Here is a 21,238-nt window from a genome sequence, read left to right as displayed (position 1 = left end):
TCTGGGACCTGGCAGGGCCTGAGCTACTGAAACTCCCCAGCCAGCCCACCTGCTCCTGTATTCCCCCTGCCTTTACCAGCTGTGCCTTTTTGCTGACTTTATCTTCCTGTCCTCTGCTGGCTGTTGTATGCTCCCACTCCTCAAAAACCGGCTCGCAAGCTGTAGTGGATTTGCAGGCAGGGAAAATCTGAGCGCGAGAAATGTGGAGCGACATCAGCCAACTGAGACAGAGCACATTTCTGTGTGGGAGGCCCTGTGCCTGTCACCATGGACAGAAGCACTCGCTCTCCCTTTTTTTTACATCTTCCTCTGTGTTGGGCCATCCTGTGAGCTTGATTCCTGGGTGTTAGCAGTCGTGCAGTGATCGTGGCAATTGCTGTCCCTCTTATCAGCTCTCTCTGAGATCCAGGAGCAAAGTTCTGACTTAGCAGCACTAACATTTCAGAAAGCAATTTCTTATCAGGGAAACAAAATGACTCAGTTACTGGAGGTCGCAGCCTCTTCTGTCATTAGGGAGCAGCTGAAGCAAGGATTCTGCTCTCCTGAACACTGCCCAGGTAGACCAGGGGAGAGATTTTCTTCATTGGGTGAAGGTACTCCTACAGTGTTTTAAAACAGTGCATTGGATGTGTTAAAGCCATAGCATAATTTTTCTTTTACTTTTTTTTACAACATTCGTTAATATTCTTTGAACTTTATTTTTAGATGAATCTGGAAAAAATGTATACTGAACGCATGCACCATTAGGCAGAAATCACAGAGATTAATTTGCTTAGACTCAGTTATTTATATTAAGTCAAATATAAAAATATTTAAAAGGCTTTGTGACACTAATGAATTTTGGTTAATTAAATTCTTTTACCCATTGTGTCAAAAAAATCCTGTTAGCTCTTCATTTACTTTCAGTGTATTTGCCCTTTCAGTGAGGAAGTACAAAAAAAAAAAACAAACAACACATTTATTCACTAAAAAGGTCAGCACAACCTGATCTCCTCCAGCACCTGCTTTTCTCCTAGATTTCCTCCTGACAGATCTGAAACACCAGGAAGGTGAGGCACCCAGGGCCAGGAAGCCAGGCTATAGCCCAGGGGTCAGCACCGTGGCTGCTGCTTTCGCCCTGGGGTCCCCAGGGAGCTCCCCGGGAGCAGCCACAGCGCTGGGAGCACAAGGGAGTAAGCTCTGTGCGCCGAGGCAGCAGGTCGCACCCAGAGCTGCACCACATTACAGCAGCTGCGTGGCGTGGATGTGTCTAGGAACAGCTTTTGCGTAAAGATTTGGCACGATTTCCAGCTCACCTTTGCAAGCTGCAGTGCTTTGGGTTTTAAGGTGTTCACTGAACAGAAGCCTGATGCTTACAGCCCTTGTTAACCCGTGATACCTGCACTACTTACTGGCACAGACCATGAAACACTGCGTAATTACACACACACAAATACTCGTATTAATTTTACGAGCCTGTGTCTGTACTCTGGCAGAAGGGCGTGAAGTGTTTCCATTCTGGTCCCGGTGCTGTAGCAGCACAGGTCCCACGAGCAGCCCCTCATCTCTACACAAACTCTTTCCTCTGTGGGAACGGGGCAAGTCTCAGTCCTCTCGCACAATGTCTGTCCCCTGAGAGGAAAGAAGGCCACCTTGCGATGGGGAGGTAACTCACTCGTTAAACGAGAACTGTAATTGAGGCCATTAGGGAATTTCGGTGAAGGAGAAACACCTAGACCTTGAACATGCAGAATGGAAACCAGAATTTTAAAAAGTTGTTTTTTTCCTCAGTCTGAGAACTGTACCAAAAATACACAATGAAAATAAAGAAAGGCAAATAGATGGAGATGGGGAGAACAATGTCTGCTGAACGTCTGTCGTGGAACCGCACAACAGAAGGTTTCCGTTCTTGCAGGGATCCCTACTTTATTGTAAATAACACATTGCTGTTAGGCTGAGGGCGCATGTGCCCTGTTTCTGCTACCAAACTTGTATCTGGGAACAGTGAAATTCTGGTAATTTAATAGCCTAACCAGGTCACCGCACTGCAACAAGGCCCAAAATAAATGCTTTTACAATTATTATTGTTTTGTAATCTCCAGGAGTTCCCCAGGAGTTCTGCAAATTTCAGTGTGCGCAGCTGTTTCAGAAACGCAGTATCAGCAGGAACCCAAAGATAACGAGATTACCGGAAGCATAATCAGAATTACAGCTAGATGGATAACGAGATTACTGGAAGCATAATCAGAATTTTTTCATTTATGTACATATATGCGGGTAGATACTGTAAAGGTAGCAGCATCAGGGCGTCTTGGCTGGTGTGGGCGAGCCAGCGAGTCACCTGTTCTCACTTCTGTGTAAAGTGCAAGCGGGTCAGAGGCTGGCGTGTGGGTGGTGGGGCAGGAGATAAGCAGCACGGAGAAATGGGCAGCGCGAGCAGTTTCCTCAGCCCACGCCAGAACGCTGCCCTTTCGCCTGATCAGCCAGGTAGTTTCCAAGCAGGAGCACAAGCCCTGTTTGCCTAAACCACAAACCAGGGCACAGGCTGCGTGGGAAGAGCTTTTCAGCGGTCACAAGGAAGATCTCAGACGCCTGTGTCGCACACAGGCAGGGTGCTTAGCTAGGGTAGGTACTCCGAGTAAGTGCCATCGACTTGGGAATGAGCCCTTGGGAACTTGAGCCCTGCCTGCTGGGGACGGTGATTAATGCCTGACAAGAGCTATTTAATCTGCATGCGCTACTGTGTAACTTTTTTTTTTTCCTCTTCCTCTTTCTTTTTTATTGCTTAAAAAAGAAAAATGTTCTGCAAGGCCAGCGGGAAGCTGACAAAATCTGGAGCAAAGAAGGATTTTACGCAGTTGTCATATTTCTCAGCATCTTTGTCATTCTAGTAACTTGTTTAATGGTAAGTTTGCTTTTTTACCTTTTTTTGCTGTTCTTTACTTTGTGCTTTTCTGAGTTTTGAAGGATAGAGTAACATTCTATACATGAGAGGTGTTTCTTCAAAGCTGTTAAAAACTCAGCTAGAAGGTAATGGTTGGTCACTCTCATCATGCTGTGAAGCCAAAGTTTGAAGAAAAATATTTCTTGGTATATTTTGAGTCCAACTGAAGAATGTCTTTGAAGAAAGCTGAAGAAATAAATCGTGGGCTCTTGAGTCTGCAAAGTAAGTCTACAGTGACGTGAGTGATGACTTCTCAACGTTCTTACTAAGGTCCCAGGATCCCTGAAGTCATGTTAGGCTACTGCATTTTGGTTCTGTTGGATAATAAAATAATACCACATCGATACACTCTTGGCATTGTACAGTTGTTAGAGAGAGAGAGAGAGAGAGCATGTGTCTGTGTTCAGGTACTGAATATACAAATTTTAAACTGAAATGATTACTAAGTACACGAAGGAGTGATCGTGTCTTTGAACAATTTTGACATTCACACTGTGCGAGTTCAGTGGCCACGTTTCTGGGCATTGGGTGTACTTACAATATGCTGAATGTGTGATGTGCAATGGTCACACAGAACACAAACAAGGCTCCACCACCACTGACTTCACAGGCTGTTTTGCTTTCCTCCTGTGTTGTATCTCACATGGTTTCCTTCTCTGAAGCGTGTATGCCTTCTGTGGTGCATAAACATATGGGTTTACTGAATTCTGTGACAATTCTCAGCACTTATGAATTCATAGTATCTTGGAGTCTTTTAAGCTATTTTGCCTTCAAACATATTTAATTTTCTGTAACCTAGATGGATTTCCCACTTACAACCGTAAGATGGAAAGAACATTTAAACTGAAGATCTAAAGGAGCAAATATATAACAAAATTTTATTTAAGCTTAAGAACTGTCCCAAGGATTTCAATATGATTTTTTTTACTAAAAAAAAATGTTCTTTTATATAACTTCTACCTTCTAGTCATCTTCATTTCTCCCTGCCATCTCCCTCCAAGATAGCAAAGTAACTTTTACCCAAAATTTTTACTTTGGAGAAATAGAACACAAGATATTTTGTCCATTACTGACTTTAACTGGAAAGCTGTAGAGCATAGTGTCTGTCCTGGTCATGGTACTACATAACATTTTCATTAATTATTTGGAAGGTGTAGATAATATTGGGCGCTGTAAACATTGTGAAGGACGCTATCAGAACTTAGAATATTCTTAAAGGACTGGAGAAAAGTTGTGAAGTAGTGAGAATGCTGCTCAGCAGCGAGAAGAACCCCAGTTGTGTACATAAATACAATGTAGGAACTACCTGGTGAAGCATCAGTTCTTAGGATAAGCAGTACAGCAGAGCCCATCCTGAAGTGAATGAGTAACATCATGTTGTTGCAAAAATTACAGTTCTTGCCCTGGGATCTACAAATTAGGTCACAATCTCTAAGATCTTCGTTTTTGAAAATCATGTTGAGAAAACTCAATATGAGAATCCACGTTGAGTTTTCAAAGGCCGTGGTAAGGAAGAAGGTACTCCTTTGTCCACTAGGAGCAGGACAAGAAGCAAATTTTTGAAAGAGTCACTCTGTTTTATCATGAGAAAGAACTTCATAATCATGTGGGTCACTAAGCCCTGGAGCACATTGCCTGGGGAAGCCTGGGAGTTTTCATCAATGGAGGTTTTAGGCAAGCATCTGTCAGGACTACTTTGAGTATTGCTGATCTGTATTTAGGGCAGGAGGAAAGACTAGCAGATGCCTTGAGCTCCCTTCCGACCGGGTTTACTGTGATGCTGTGGTCCTTTCTTGCAGGCATTCCCTTTTCTGTCCCCTCCCAGTTCCAATCTGCATCTTCACGTGTGCTACTCTTCAGACCATGTAAATGGACACTGTCTCAGATTGTACTGAGACCCACTGATAAAGGAAGTATGTGCAATCTATAAGGCTAACAAACAGTGCACTTTATTTTTCATCCTGCTTTACATGTGTCAGAATGGCAGATTTGTGAAAAGCAGTCTCTTGGATCACTCAGCCCTAGTGTAAGGCATTGGAGCTGATTCTGTGTGGCGCTGGCTGTTGTCATCAGATGAGACCACCCAAATGAGACCTCTTTTTTAAAGGTCCAGGGTGGGCACCGGTTTGCTTTTAGGTGGTTCTTTGTAGTTTAAAGGGTCAAAAAGCAGAAAGATGAGCCTGCATCTACAGGTGACTTGGAAGTGTCCTTTAAAGTATGGAGTAGGAAGAGAATTAAATGATGGTCACGATGATCATTTAAGATGATCAACAGTGCTTAGTGTAAGGCAGCTCAGTTCTCAGTGTCAAAGCTTTGTTCTATGAAATTACTACAGAAATAGTAAACGTGCAGCCTTGTCTCTTACCTGGGTTGTACAAATCATGGCACCTCCCTACACTGCGAGAGCATTGAGCATTAACAGCCTTCAGACTTCTTAATAGTTGGCTGAAATTTAACAAATATCTGGCCTCTATTACATAAAAAAATTACAGTGCAGAGTATCGCTAGAGGGTGAGATACAGCAGCACGTGAGCTGAATTTGGACTTGCAGATTGTACCTCTCTGGTCATTCTGCGTATTTACTTGGCCGGTCCTCGTTGCCACAGGATGAGCCTCGGGCATCGCAGGAGGGATTCACCCTACCAGGAGGTCAACGCATGGCTCACTGCTGCCCTCAGCAGTGGGACAGACCAGGGGCTCACATCTGCTGGGAACATCGTGTGTTGTTTATAAAGTATGCCAAGCACAGGGCTAAGTAGGAATAACTACTCTAAGTGCTTCTATGTGTGAAATAGGGCTCTATTTTTTGCTTTACGTAGAGAAATAATTGAGCCATCTCTAAATGTAATAAATAACACAATATTTGACAGTGGATTAAATTATTTGCTATCAATATTTCTTACTAATTTTGTAATTTTGCCTCTTTTGATAAATCAGTATATTTTCATATCCTTTCTCTTTCTTTTTCTTTTTGAAAATATAACCTCTATATATAAAAAACTCAAGTGGTCTGGAATTATCATTTTCAGATTATGAAATATTTGTAGCTGGTTGAGATAAGACAGCTTTATAAATGTTGTTCTTTTTCCCACTTTAAAAAAATATCAAAAAAGTAGGAATATTTTTTCATTTAAAATAATGAAAGATATGGATTTTGTCTTGTCAACAAATTGTGAGAGTCTAAGTTTTATTACTTGTTCCAGTGCTTTATAAATTATGAACAGTTATTTGATGCTTTCAGGAGATAGCTACTCAAATTAGGAATAAATTTCAACTTCATGAATATATTTTGGAATTCCTTGAACAAGAAGAATATTGAATAACAAGAAACAACATTCCAATATCCAATTTTTCACATGCCTATCACTTCTTTCTAAACTTACAAGTTTCAGGATTCATAAAATGGTGCAGGGCTCCTGAGAGCAATTTGATTATAGGCTTTCTGCAGCTAACTAATATCAACCCACCAACTTCAGCTCTTTTTTATCAGTTTAAAGGTTTAAAGCAAAATTAAAGGTACACAGTTTAATCATACTGCAATAGTGTTTAAACAGACTTGAAATTAGCATTTTTATGTATAAACTAGTCCCGGATTGTCTGAATTCTTTTATTCTCCTTCCATAAAGCCTTTTATAGTGCATTCAAATCACGGTATCCAAGTGCCTCCCACTAATAGTTCATTAAACAACGTGACTAGCACGTTGTTCTTTCATACCCTCCCCAGGGTTTGAGGGAAATTTTGTTAGTCGGTTTTTGTCTCATGTGTACACACACACAGAGCAGCCCGGCTCAGGCAGAGGTATGCACCTGGCCGCATACGCTTGTTGATAAGCACTCATTAGAGAAAACACTTTTAATTGGAGTGAACCATCTTAATTTCCTTGGTTTCGGTGAGATTTTACTATGCAGCCCTGGGTGCCCTAAATATCTCTAGGCAGATGCATTTTCGTATCACTTCTCCGCATAACAGTTGCCAAGATCTTCATCCCAGAGACCTACATCTCTCATTGGGATTTCCTGTTCCTCTCTGGAGATGAATAAAAGGAGTATCTACTGGCAGTTTGAGTGGGTAGCTAGGAGGTACTGGCCAAGCTAGCACGTCAGCTTTCCTTTGCAGAACACTGAGCAGAAATGAAGAGTATCGTGCTACCGGCATGCTGTCGTTCTTCCATATAAGCTGAGTCAAAGAGGACAGAGAAAAAGTCATTTTAGTACTGAACTGAGGCTTCAAACCCTAGGTCTGATACATGAAAAATGAAGAGATGACCCACCTTGTATGTCCTGGAAAACAGCACTTCATGTTGCTCAGTTGCTCCATGCTTCTTGATAATTTGCAGAATGAATCTTCTGAGGTATCGGTAAATCATCGGTTCTTCTAGTTCAGGGGCTTCGTATCTGTTTTCACCTGTACTGACAGACGTGTTTAATGTGACTTGAAATACGAGCACAACTAAGTCCACTTTTCAGAGCTTGGCAACTGGATTGACCACTGTCTTTTTGGCCAATTCTCTTTTTGTGACTTTTACCTGGAATTCGTTAAAAAAACAACCGGCCTAGACCACACTTTCTAAGGATCAAAAGTGGTTCTTCACCTTTTTTTCCAACTTCTGCCAGTGGGAGGCTGTCTTTTTTCTAGGCTCTAGTAATGGAGTATTAAAATGCATCGGAAATAATAGCAGTCCAGAGTTTCGGAGCCCAACCCCATAATTTCCTGGGTCTCCAGGGGAAAAAAAAAAAAAAAACTACATCAAAATACATCAGTGACAAGAAGGTACGGTTAATATTGTCGTGACTGTGAATGTCTCACTATGCATCTGAGAGATGAGACCAAAGCAATCACCGGGGCAAAAGAGGGTTAAAATATTTCAAATCCTCATTTTATCTTTACTGATACCTGTGTCCTTGCTTCACAGCAGGGCTGTTTTTCTGCAAAATAGTGGCAAAGAGCAGCTTATCTTATCCGTGCAATTTAATTCTAAACTCTTTTGAATGAACAGATGGTTTACGTAGCTAAGTCTTGTTTAATGGGTGTATTGCTAATGACATTAGGTCAGTTCCCAGATAAACCTCTAATGCTAATCCTTGAAAAAACAAACCCATCAGATATATCCAATCTTCACTGGAAAGCTCTGGAGTGGTAGATCTCCATGCAGTGCTAGCAGGGAAACAGCTGTCAAAAAATGCAGCAGAAAAAATGCTTTGGTCTAGGCTCTGTTTCTATGGCTTTGCAAAGCAGGATTCAATTAGAGTGCTTTATGGCAACAGATAAAGCAGAGTAGAAAGTATATGGGTATAAGCAGACACCATCAAAGAGCTGTGTAAGTGCCTTTCACCCACCTCCACACGCAATGCTTACGGTAGGACGACTGTCGCAGAAGACATGATGGTAATTCTCTTAAGTTTTGTGGGTTTTAGGCACATTTTGCAAGTTGCTCAACTACAGCTTGGAAATTATTTTTCATGTTCCCCTCAAGAGCGATGTGGTATGTCACACGAGTGTAACACAGGCTCCTTTGGAGTAACAGGGCTGAGCACAGTCTACTTGCCAGACCCTGCCAAGCCACCGTGTGAGAACAACCGTGTGGAGCTCAGGGGAAGAGGATCAGTACAACTTTCTGAAAACCTTTTGCTACACATATAGTATGTTCAGACGTCAATGTCTTCCTGATTGTAAAACACACTTTTCTGAACTGACACAGATCCCTAAATAGCTTCACAGACGACGTGCTGGTTCAGCTTTGTTGCAGAACTGGTTATGTTTATTTGAGGATATTGAGGAACATCCTTGGTATATTGAGGAATATTTCAGGGTAGTAGCAACCTACCGTTACAAAAGTGGCCTGGTAAAATTACCCTGTGCAACTATCAGTTCCATACAAAATGAGTAAGAGCTTTTAAGATCATCTGCTCTTAAACTGAAGTTGCTGTAGTTGGATACATATATCTGGATATATTGTAAGTATCTATTTTATTTTGTGCCGTTGCCACTCGTGTGTTAGAAACCTTATAAAATGTTCTACAATCACTTTATTTATCAGTGTTTCCTTATTCACAGTGACTTTTGTGACTACTTTCCATTCTGTGTTCTTTGTCCCTTTAATAATACAACTACTGGTATTACAAATAATTACTGGCTCACAACAAGAACTGTTAAAATCCCTACCGCCCACGTGTATTCACGGTGATTTATGTAATGGAAATATTTATCCTGCTGTGAGAAATGCCATGCAACACAACTTGTGGCTTAACTTCTAGGAATGAAAGCCACATTTAGCGATCTTACTGTATTTGTGGTTTCTTTCTTACCTTTTTTACCAGGGAATTGAGACTGGACTTTCTGCTCTGTTCCAATAGGTTCTGTACAGATTAAAGGAGAAGATCCAGTTGTCACTGAGACAAGAGAAGGAAAAGAAGCAGGAGATCCACCTCGCACCGCTTCCCCTGCAGACATCTCAGTCCGAGTATAAGACCACCAACAGCATGGTCCAGCCTGAACAGGCTCCAAAGGTTGTCAATGTGGTAGTGGACCCTCAAGGCCAATGTGTTGCTGAGCTCAAACCTCCCCCGTGTGCCAGTCCGTCTCCTTTCAGAATGAAACCTGTGGGGCTCCAGGAAAGGTAGGATGGTGCCCAGCACATTCAGAATTTATTCTGCTTTGTTATCTTAATGTTGCTTGATTTCATATGGCTCTTCTGTCAGCTGACTTGGGACATCACCTTACAACATCTCAGAAGTGGGATTTTGGTGTGTTAGTGTCTTATCTCATGAATATTCCCTCCTTTCCTTTTCTTTTCATGTGAGCAATGAGAGAGAATTTTGAGCTGAGCTAACTGCAGTACCAGAATTCTCTTTGTGAATTTCTTTCTTCCCCTTCCCAACAATTGCCACAAATAAATACGTATTTGTTTTTCATTTTCCCTTGATTTTTGCATGTTTTGATCAAAAACATGGAAAATCCTGGCAAAGGGCACAGTGGCTGCTTACATTTAGTCAGCAAAGGACATTGGTGGTGTCAGGGAATCCCTGACACGTGGGAAACTTAGAAAGGAGAAATATTTATATCAACTAAATACACCAGTGTCATGCAGTGTTTCCATTATCACCCTTAGATCATTTCTTCTTCTTAAATACAGCTTTCCATGATGGTAGGGATACAGCCCAAGGTCTACAGACTTTACAAAAAAGAAAAAGAAGTGATTGCTAATGATGGCATCCTTCGTGGTCAGCTCCTTAGAAATACTTGTGCACCAGACATTGTGCAATAACTCATTTCACCTTTAAAAAACTGGGCCAGTGTTCTTTTTATAAAACCAGTTCCTCTTCTCACAGGAGAATGCACACTGACATCTGTCTCTGCTCTGTTAGAAACCTATATAATTCCTTGCCTGATGGCTGCAGGCCGCTTTCATAAAGCATCAGTGCTCTGAGTAACTAACGTAGCATGCAGCTGTGCAACTGAACTCTTCTGCCCCGACACAGAAGATAAATGAAAGAACAGACACCATGCAAATGTGACGGGAAAAGCAGAATGGAAAAGGAGACCAAAGAGAGCGATCTCTTTGAGGACTCTCAGAGCTGAGACATAGCTCTGATTCAGCTGGAACAATGGGATTTTGGTGACAGATTTTATCAATGGGTTTATGAACCACGGACACTGCTAAGGGAGGGGGACTGAGTCTTCCATATGTAAAAGATGCTGAAAGGCAGATCTGTCATAAAACATGTAGTCGTATCACAAAATGAGGAATGGGAGAAACAAGTAAATATTTTTGGTAGTTGCTTTCATACCACAAGATCCTAGAAATCAAGCATGCAGTATGGGATGTGAGAGAGAAAACTACAGGGGATAGGTTGTCTTCTCTTCCTCTGAAAAGGCAGCTATTATCATATATATTTCTTCTTTACTGTATGCTGTACTCTGAACAAATTTACACACGTTGTGAAACACAGGAGCATTGGAGGCAGAATGTAATAATGCAGCAATACATTTTTCATCAGACATCATCTGATAACCAGGTATAAGGACAATTTTAAATCCCTTTCCACCTTTCTGCACAACAACAACATTGCACTAAGTAGCCTTGGGCCATTACACCTGGCAGTGGTGGACTTCCTAGTGGTCTGCTCCCTGCAAGCAGCATGCTGTGCAAAACAGTCTGCTCACAGCCCTTCTCCTATCGGTATGGAGTGGGGTCAAGCCTGGAGGTCCCTTCCTGACTATAGCCATAGTTTGGGATCTCATTCAGTAGTGTTTCCTACCCTGATTTTGTTTTCTACCAGGGGAAGGAGCTCTTATTGGGCTTCTATGGATATAGGGGTTCCTTGACAAAGTCAGCACCGAGATTCCTTTGGCTAGTTGACTGCACAGAGGCTCCTGAGCAGTAGCTTTTAACTATTTGAACTGCCTCTTTTGATTTCTCGAGCGCGACCCGTGGTTATAAAATGCCTTTTATAGTCCATACTGAGAAAACCAGCTCTTCAAAGAGAAATCAACAGACCGTTGGCCAAACTAGGGCGTGAGCCAGCTGCTGTGCTCAACCTTTGAGATGGGAAGTTTCTGGCTCTCGGCTGGGGCAGGCAAGGCAGATGATGCCTGCTCGCAAGCCCTCCCTGCCCTGCACACTGGGTTCTGCTTCAGAGGGCACATCTAAATGCAAAACTGTGGTGGAACTGGGTACTCACAAAGCACATCTGGCCCTCCGAACCTTTCAATTTTTAATAAGAATTGCATTGGCTGGTACAGAGGCAGACAAATTGTTAATTGAGAACTGTCCATAGACAGCTCTGGGAGTGTGTCCAGCTTCTTAAAATGCATTTTGCGCCTGACTACTCAAGCCAAGTCCACGTACATTTTTTCGCTGTGTATCTCTTTGAAAAGGCTCTTACTCAGCTGTTTATGTAAGACACAGTTTCCCCAGCAGGTTATGCAACATTTGCGTTATCAAATGCCTGAGGTGCCACGAAGGATTTTGATGCGACGCGCAGTCCGGTGCCCGGTGCCCTGGTTAATGCCGCTGTGGATCGGGCCGGTTCCCCCGTGCCTGCCACGGCTGCGGGCGTCCAGAAGAGCGGCAGGTGCCCGGCAGTGCCAGGGGCTCGCTGCCTGTCAGAGGCTGCCGAAATGGCGAGCGGCCGCTTTCCAGCCACCCCCGCTTGGGCGCAGCCTCGCCCGTCGCCGCCGGCGCGGTGCCCACCGCCTGCTGCTGCCCGGGCCGGGGGGCGCCGGGACCGCCGGGGCCGGGCCGGGCCGGGGGAGCCGCCGGAGCGACGCTGCCCTTGGCCGGGGGAAGAGCGACATCTAGAGCGGGCAGGCGGCATGGCCCGCCCCGGGCACGGCTGCTGCCGGCAGGGCAGCGCACGGGTGCCCCTCGGCGGGCTTGTGTGGGGTCTCGCGGGCAACCCCGAGCTGGGGGAGGACCCACAAGGATCACTGAGTGCAACTCCTGGCCCCACACTGGACCACCCAAAAATCAGACCCTGTGTCTGAGAGCACTGTCCAAATGCTGCTTGGACTCCAGCAGGCTCCGTGCCCTGAGCACTGCCCTGGGCAGCCTGTCCCAGTGCCCGACCACCCTCTGGGTGCAGAACCTTTCCCTAACCCCCAGCCTGACCCTCCCCTGTCCCAGCTCCATGCCGTTCCCTCGGGTCCTGTCGCTGTCCCCAGAGAGCAGAGCTCAGCGCCTGCCCCTCCGCTCCCCTCGTGAGGGAGCTGCAGGCCGCCATGAGGCCTCCCCTCAGCCTGCTCGGCTCTGGGCTGAACAAACCAAGGGGCCTCAGCCTCATACATCTTCCCCTCTAGACCCTGCACCATCTTTGTAGCCCTCCTTTGGCTGATTTCTAATAATTTTATGTCCTTATACTGTGGCACCCAAACCGCACACAGTGCTGGAGGTGAGGCCGCCCAGCGCAGAGCAGAGCGGGACAATCCCTTCCCTCGCCCGGCTGGCAGTGCTGGGCCTGATGCACCCCAGGGTGCGGGTGGCCCTCCTGGCTGCCAGGGCACGCTGCTGGCTTGTGTTCAGCTTGCTGTCGACCAGAACCCCCAGACCCCTCTCTGTGGGGCTGCCCTCCAGCCTCTCACCCCCCAGTCTGTACGTAAAGCCAGGGCTGCCCCTTCCCAGGTGCACAATCTGGGTAAACTTCAGTAAACTCTGAAGAGCTGATGGCAAATTGGCCAGCATTTTTTAGTTCAGCATTGGCTGTAGATCTCAGAGAAGGTGACTGTGTAGTCTGGACCACAGCTGGGCCTGTGGCATCTGCAGATGGATTGCTGTCCTGAGCACTGCTCAAGGATGCTGGCCCATGCTCAGCATGCAGTCAGGGAATTGATGAAGCACTGGTGGCCAAAAGTGTTTGATCAGGGAGAAGTGATAGGCTTGTTAGTGCAAAGAAGCATTGATCCCCTTTCTATTAGTTAGAGACATAGGCCAAACGGGTGAAAGGCTTTCTTCCAAGTCTCCTTGCATCCCCTGAATTGTTTGGTACAGAATGCTTAGAAGTTGCTCTCTTCTAGCATTTTCACAATTGCTGCTCCTTTGCAGCAAACACCTTTTCCATCAGCAACCCCCACGATGTTGTTCCTTACCAAAGGAGCAGGAGAGCTAATGTTTTTCTCCTGTGGGTGTCTTCTGTGACAAACTGTCATATATCTTAGGGCTGATGCCTGAATTTAGGATGTAAATGATCCTTTTCTCTTCCATGAGCATAACCATGAATGCTGCATCAGCCTTTTACAGGTTTATATGAATAATATATATTTTTTTTTCCCAGCAGGATAAGCCTTCATTTCATTCTGCTGGTTGGCCCAAAATTTATCTTGATGTGAATGGTTCCAGCCAAAATTAGAGTCTGGTGAAGAGGGATGTGATATTTTAAATTTCATTCTGACATGTCAGGCATTAAAAGTTCTTAGTACAAGCAGCGAGTTGTTAAAACACAAGCACGGTGGGGATATAAACAAGTTACCACAACAGCATAGCGTTCACTTGTTTTACAAATGGATTTATGTTTTCCCCAGACAGTGCTGCTGGGTTTTAGTTACGGTATTATTTGCGACTAGGACAACTGTATTTCAGACAACTGGTGTACAGCATTCTATTTTGTTCAGATAATTTAGTTACTGTCTAGCGTGCAAAAATACATGGAAGAAAAGAAAATGTGGAAAATAGGTGCTCTGTTGTGTATATTAAAAAAAACAAACAAACAAAAAAAAACCCAAACAAACCACAAGCAATGCTTTGGAAAGTCTTCTCAAGCATTAGTATTCCATCCTAGCCACAAGGACCTAAAACTGTGTCTATTAAATCTAAATAATCAATGGGAAAAATCACAGCACTGTTTTCTCGGTCTGTTACACAGTTATTAGATAATGATTCTGTCTAAAAGGAAGAGCTCCTCATGCTCATGTATCAGGAGCTAGGGGCATGCAAGACTCAGTCAGACCATGTAACATTTTACACGTGCTTTGTACTCAGTCGAGTTTTGTTTGGGGTTTGGGTTTTTTGTTATTGTTGTTGGGTTTTAGTGCTGATTTTTTTTTCTGTGCAAATAAATACAAGAAAGTTGAGAATGTAATAGAAGGAAAAAAAGCTTTCCAATTAGAACAAAACCCTGGCAGATTTTTTAAATGTGAAATACAAGAATTCTGTAGCTATGCGGGAACACTTCTGGGACACAGGAGAACTTAAGATCCTCTGGGAAAGGGAAGGCAGGCAAAGTCAGCGTGAGCAAGACTGGAGGGGAGAGGGCTGCCCACTGACATCACTCAGCCATGCACTGTGCCAGGCATCCTGATAAGTGTGCAACCAGGTCTGCAACATCTAGTGAAAATCAAGAGGCATCAGAGCAGAGAATAGTGGGGGGGGAAATCATCTAAACTGATGTCAAGTATAGCACCCCACTAACATGACAGGCAGTGCTGAATGTTGGCTTGAATTCTGATTGTGAGAGAACCACACGGGATGTTGCTTTTTCCCACAAAGAAGAGCAGCACTATAAAAATCTAAGACATGGGTAACAGATTGCAAACAGCGAGGTGTCCCTTATCATCCTGAAGAGGCCTGTAAGTTGATGGTTCTTCTCCAGTTTGAGCAAATGCTCTCTGGACATACACTGAGAATAGATAATTGTAACTATAATGAGAAAAAAAAAGTTAAAGTAATGTGTATTGCAAAGCTGATAAATGTTCGCATCTGTCTGCTTCCTTGTATTACGAGAAAATGAAATATTCTGATGGAAAAGAAAAACAGTACATAGTTTAGTAACTAAAAAAAAAAAAAGTGTTTGAATAACCCATACTAGTCTGTGAGACTAGTACACCAAAAGGTAAAGTTTGAATCAGGGGTGTGTTTGCAAGAGGTACTCACACACGTGCACACAGAAATAACAAAAACAATGATTGTTCTCTACCAGCCTTTGGCATCCTTCCTTAGAAATGTCTTGCATTTGACACCTTTACAGAGAAAACCACGGACAGTTTAGACTTGGAAGAAATTCCTATGTTAATACTGATAGCTGTTCTCTTTTATTGGTTATTCTGCATAGCCACACAAATTAAACTATTGTTCTGGTCACCTATACGATTTCTGTGCCCTCAGTTGCCATCCAGCAGATAAATACCATGGATGTCAAATAGTAACTGTAATACCTATTTTCCTGCTGTTAGAAAAGCAGTATCCTTAAAAAGAATTATTATATTCATGCTACTGCGTGCCAAATAAATACCCTGGTTCAACTTAGTAAGAAATGTTGGAGAGAGGGTAAAAAACCCGATGTACTCTTCATTTCATTACCATAATGGCAGCTGCATCTCCTCTCTAGTAGATGAGAAAAAAATTTCCAACAATTCTCTCTGGTTCTGTTCTGATTTTTAAATCACAGCGCCCTGTTGGTACTGCAAATATAATTATGGTGTTGCTGATCTGCTATCTTTATACAAAACCGGCTATTGTGAGCGACCACTGAAAGTACTACTCAGAGGGTAGCACCTTGCAGTTGGAGGCCTGTAAACATGCCAGTTTTTGTAGTTTATGACAGAAGCATGGGAACTTAATATATTTACAGGAAGGGGCCTTGAATTTCCTGGCTAAAATATACTAGCTTTGCATAGATTTGGAGGATAAATTTACCCTATTGTGTGGAGCTGAATATGCTTTCTGCATTCTTAATTTAAATCCTAGGGATTGTTTTCAGGAAAATGTCAGTGCAATTGTTCAAAGCACAGCTATGTGCCAGCACACAAGCAATAGCTGGAGAACAATTTTACACTGATATCCTATCAAAAGGAATTTGGAAAGCACCAGGGAGCAGTAAAGAGTTTGGAGGTGGGAGAAAGGAATTCTTGTGCTCCAGCCTGTGTCTGCCACCAACTCATTAGAGCACTTTGGACATGCCACATAAACCTCCTCTGTCCAATGCATAGAGGCTGTCGGGCTGGCATGCCCATCTGAAGAGATGCAGCCCAGACGAGACCCGCAACCTGAAGTACAGTAAAAGTACTACGTGCTACTATTTGTGCATGCAGATGAAGAGGCGTGTGGAAAGAAACTTTCAGAAGTACCTAAAAATGCGTTCTCTAATTTGGCAGACCCCTCAACTGTGTTGTGTCCAAGTGTGTAAGATGCACTGATGAATTCAATACACCAAGAAGTGTTTGCTAGCACTGAGGCCAACTAGCAGAGATTAGTCCGTGTCCATGCTGCCAAACTCCCTTTACCTCCAAACGAGTAGGGGCTGGATGCTGACTGCCTACTGAAAATGCCTTGTGCATGAGCTAGCTCCCAAACTATGCCAGGGAATTAATTATTTTGGAGAGCTCTTGTTGGCAAAGGCTAAAAACAAGCCAAGGGCACGGCTTGCAATTCAGCAATATTGATTACCGAGTGGCAGTGCCTGGGATAGTTTCCTGGCACTGCCTCATTGCTTCTGTAGATGTGACTTGCACACTGAGAAGTGCACATCTGGTGTCGCAGCTCGCATGATGGGAGCACTCCTGATCATGTCCTCTAGTAACCCGCCTTTCAGCATGGGGTGTCCCCACCGCCCAGCACTGTGGCTTCTCTCCTCCTCGGGGACCACAGAGGCCACAGGGCGACTGCCTGCACCTGCACGTTGGGTGACAGGGGAAGGGCAAGGGCTCTGTGCTACAGCGGTGGGAGAAACTGGTCTGAGTAATGGGGACATGAAATGGGATCCAGCTGGGAGGGTCTCCTGCTCAGTGCCTGAGAGGTGAAAGATCTCTTGTAGGATGTGAATGCATAACTAGGCATGGAATTGTGCTTTACCTCCAGCTTGCATGCATCTAACAATTCTCTTAGTGCAGTCTCTCTGAAAACTTTCTGCAAACACCGGACCTCTGAATTGCAGAAATGTCTGCTCAGCCCAGTCCATTGCAGACGTCTTTGCTTATCTGCAGTTTAGGAAGAGGGCAGGAATGTGAATTGTCCTGTTTCTCTGAAGGGGAAGTGAACTCAGGCACCAGCCTAACAAAGACCCTTTAAAGACTGTATTTTAACTATTCGACTACTCACTGTTTTAGGAGGTGTTTTAGTTGATGTTAGAACTCTTTGAAGCAATACTCAATGGGAGTTAATGATCTAAATAAATAGATGCAGATAACTACATGCCATTGCCCAAACACACATCCACAGCCCATTTCCCTGTGTCTCTAGCACCTCTTGCAAATTACTTCACCTTAGCGTGGGTAGATGCTATGTTGCCTCTCCTAGCTCCATCTCCGTTTTGTCACATCTAAATTGTCCCACATCCTTTTTTTTTTTTCTTTTTCCCCTTGCAAAGAGCTAAAAGCTCTTCAAAGCACGTGACATTCATTTCTGGGAGTGGATAATTCAGGCAAATTAGCCCACCCTTGTTCAGAAAAAAATCTTCTGGTGCAGCTTCATGTCCTCTCAGAAGTAGGGAAGTGCTCAGTTTAGAGTGCAGCCCCTGCCTACACTTGATTTTGCCTTTTCCATCCTGTGAGGTTTAGTCAGGAATTTTATAATAATTTTATTGTATTCCCAGGTCTCTTATCTTGCGTTTATTCTTGTTACTCTAGTTGCTACTGGTTTTAGCTTGTACACAGGAAACCGCAGTGCCAATCAGTGTTGTTCCCAAGGTGACAGGAAACCCTCTTTGGTCGGATGTTGATTGTGCTTGTCTTTACTGCTCCACCCATCACATTTTCTTCCTTTTTGGCTTAAGTTAAGACAAATTAATCAGTGGCCGCCATCTGGTAGACAGTTTTGGTGGCTTTGCAGTGATTCGTCCAGCTGATCTTTTGAAAAGTAACACACGGCTCAAGAAACCGAGGGGAAATATCTATGTGAATATTTAAATGCTTCTGTAGGCCTAGGATCACACAGGCCAGTGTTGCCCTGGGCTCATGACTAATTTGAGATGTGTGAGTAATCTTCTTGTCTTGTCCAGCAGCGGGTTTGGTGTTTTAAGCACTGTTAAACCAAAGGTTGCAGCTTTCCAGTGACTGACTTCTACAGTTCTGCTTGGGCGCTGCTTTGCTCCTGTGGTCACCCATCGCAGCATTTCTGAGGCTAATGTGTAGGCAGAGGGGGACAGCTGCAAAAACGAGATTGCAAATTAGCTGGACTGGAATGCTCCAAATAGCTCAGCCCCTGGCAGCACGTGTCCATCTGAGACATTCACAACCAAATACACTGCCTTTTCGCACAGGCCTTTTGGAAATACTGTGCTGAGGGAGAGAGTGAGGAGAGCACCAGCTTCGTTATGAGGGTTGGGCTCATTGGGCTCATCCTTTGGGCAGGATGAGCTCCATTACATCTCGTGAGCCCTTGACTAAAACCCACAGGTGCTGATTTCAGGAACAGGAACAACCTGTGCAGAAGGGAGCATCCATACCAGATATACAGGATTTTGATATTTACAGGTAATGTTGATTGTTCAGTTTTGGGAGCTTTATAGAAAAGTCTCCTTCAATGTCTGAAAAAATGATCGTGCTTCAAATTAAGACAGAATTATTCACCTTTCCTTTTGTTTTGAATTGGACTGCTCATTGATCATGCCATTCCTTTTGTCCAGCTGTTCTGCAGGACTGCCTAAAGCTGACTTTAGTTCAATTTCCCTTAATTTAAAACGTTAGGAACAGACACAGAACAGCAGTTAAAGAAAGAAAAGGAAACCATGAAAGTCCCTCCAAACCTGCAGTATAAAATGTCTAAGTATGTCTCTGAATTGCAGGAAGCCACATACTGGACAATGCTTACTGAGTATCCAGCTTATATTGTAGCCACCAGTTAATATGCCAGGCCATGAATCTCTTCTTTGACTGCAATCATAATTCATTTCATTTCTGTGCCTAGTCAGAAGAACACTTGCAAATGATGACTGTCGAATTACACAGCTTCTTTTAGGGAGAAAAAATTAAAAAAAAACAGTCCTGGAAATTCAGCAGAGGTCTTTTACACAGTCAGAGCCAATATGTACAGAAAGCTTAACATCACTTGCTAGCAGAAATGTCACTTGTTTGCAAACACACCTTTCCTCAAGGAACACTGCCTGTAAATCTGTGGGTCAGGCTATTTCTATTTCTCGCCTCTTGTGGGAAAATCTCTTTGGCATTTATAGTAATATAGTACCTGAGCGCCTCAGTCGCAGAGCGGGATCCCTCAGTGCAAGGTTCTTTATACACACAAAGAAGAAAAGATCCTCTATCCAAAAAGCTTACAATCTAAACATAAGACAAGGTAGTAAATGTGTACAGACAACCAGGCAAGCCTCGGGAAGTGGAGAAGCAATATCACCATGGCAGGCATGAGGATGCCCAAAGTATGCTGTGCGAATGGCTCAGCCCAAGAAACATTGCCCATAGGCAGTAAGCAGCTCACCCCATACGACACTGACATTTCAGTCCTGTACTTGCTAGAATTGTTTGTCTCCTTTCGTACCATCACATCCAAGCTGATGCATCAGTATGGTTTGACTTTGAACCTTGGCTAAGTATGGCCATAAGTATGTTTCAGGAGCTCATTTTATTATTTTCATACTAAGGCAAGTGAGATATAATCGGTTAAGTAACGGAATCAAGGTGATATTGCAAATTAGTGCCCTGTCTTCATAAAATACCTGGACTCTTGAACTCTTCTTTCTGTCCTCTGGCCAGTGGAATCTGTAAGAAGCTCCAGCAGTGATATTTCTTTCTGGGGACAGGGACTTCCCTTTTGTGGCCTGTGAAAGAAATGCTTTTGATGCTTAACAAACAGCGCACATTGTTGTTATTAATTTATGGTAGCTATAATTATCTCTGTTATGTTAATACTGCTATTTGATAACAGGAGCAAAACAGAGCACAGCAACTTCAAATGACTGCTGAAATATGTGATAGGCATCAGAAGGGGAAGTACTGTATATAATTCCCACACAGAAAAATGTCGTTATGCACAATGTTTCTCTAGGGAACTCCGTCTCGATGCTCCGGGATGGCCAACAGCTGCTGCCGCTGAGAGATGGAGCCAGCGCTGGGCAGGAGGTGGCAGAGCCTGCCCCTCCATCAGGTCTGGTGCTTCCGCTTCCTGCTGTCCCCTGGAAGCTGCTTCTCCCTCCTCTGAGATGTCTCAAATCCATCCTGAGTCGTAGTAAATTCCCCTGGGGGACGTTCACATAGTCCAGAGGTTTTCGGTTCCTTTCCCTGGATTTGATGGTGGACATAACAGAGTAGCCTTACAACAAATAAAGGAAAACAGTCAGGGCTGCAGCAAAGTACACAATAGCTAATAAATCCAATTTGCATGGTCTTGTTTCACTTTAGACTCCATTTAACTTGTTTTGCCTCAGTGGATTTGTAGGGGTATCTGCAAAGAGAATTTGGCCCTCAGAGTACTGTGCTAAATAGGTTTGTAAAAGAAGAAGGCATTGTGGAAAGCAGAAAGCTGGTATTGTAATTAATCCCAAGGGTAATCCTCCAGCTACAGAGAATGCATTTGCAATTTGCTGATAAGATTAGAATGAAATAAATGTTTTCTGCTTTATCACAAGGATTTTCCCTAATGTAGATGGTCTAAATTCTGCTCCAGTCCTTGCGTCCAGTGTTGGCTCTTTCCCAGCTCAAAGCCTCCAAGCTATGGAGCTCATTGTCCTGGGATGCTGCAGAGGTCATAAAGTAAGCAAAGAGAGCTGTCTGAAGGAAAAATCGTGGAAGAGAAGGCACCAGACACAAAGATGTGCCATCAGCCTTTGGTTCAGGATGTTCCGAAGCTACAGATTGCCAGAAGCTGGGGGACATACTGACAAAAAGCACCTATGTTAATTAAGTAATTGGTAATTCCTGCTGACTTTGCTCTTGTG

At 43.8% G+C, this 21,238-nt stretch overlaps 1 protein-coding gene across 3 annotated transcripts in view; it reads left to right on the top strand.

Annotated features, from left to right (window-relative positions):
* Nucleotides 1-21,238, top strand: part of PTPRR (protein tyrosine phosphatase receptor type R) — a 144,068-nt gene that overhangs the window by 78,905 nt on the left and 43,925 nt on the right. For 2 of the 3 annotated variants that reach the window (XM_066993002.1, XM_013198012.3), the window contains 2 exons: nt 2,774-2,884; nt 9,278-9,540. In XM_066993002.1, coding sequence (XP_066849103.1) covers nt 2,774-2,884; nt 9,278-9,540 — 374 coding nt within the window. Of the gene's footprint in view, nt 1-2,587; nt 2,605-2,773; nt 2,885-9,277; nt 9,541-21,238 lie in introns of those variants that run through there. The other variant, XM_066993010.1, reaches the window with a different exon arrangement.

The sequence above is a fragment of the Anser cygnoides genome, chromosome 1 (assembly GCF_040182565.1).
Source record: "Anser cygnoides isolate HZ-2024a breed goose chromosome 1, Taihu_goose_T2T_genome, whole genome shotgun sequence".
Lineage (NCBI taxonomy): Eukaryota > Metazoa > Chordata > Aves > Anseriformes > Anatidae > Anser > Anser cygnoides.
The sequence above is the reverse complement of the archived record's forward strand: the minus strand, read 5'-3'. Positions and strand labels throughout refer to the sequence as shown.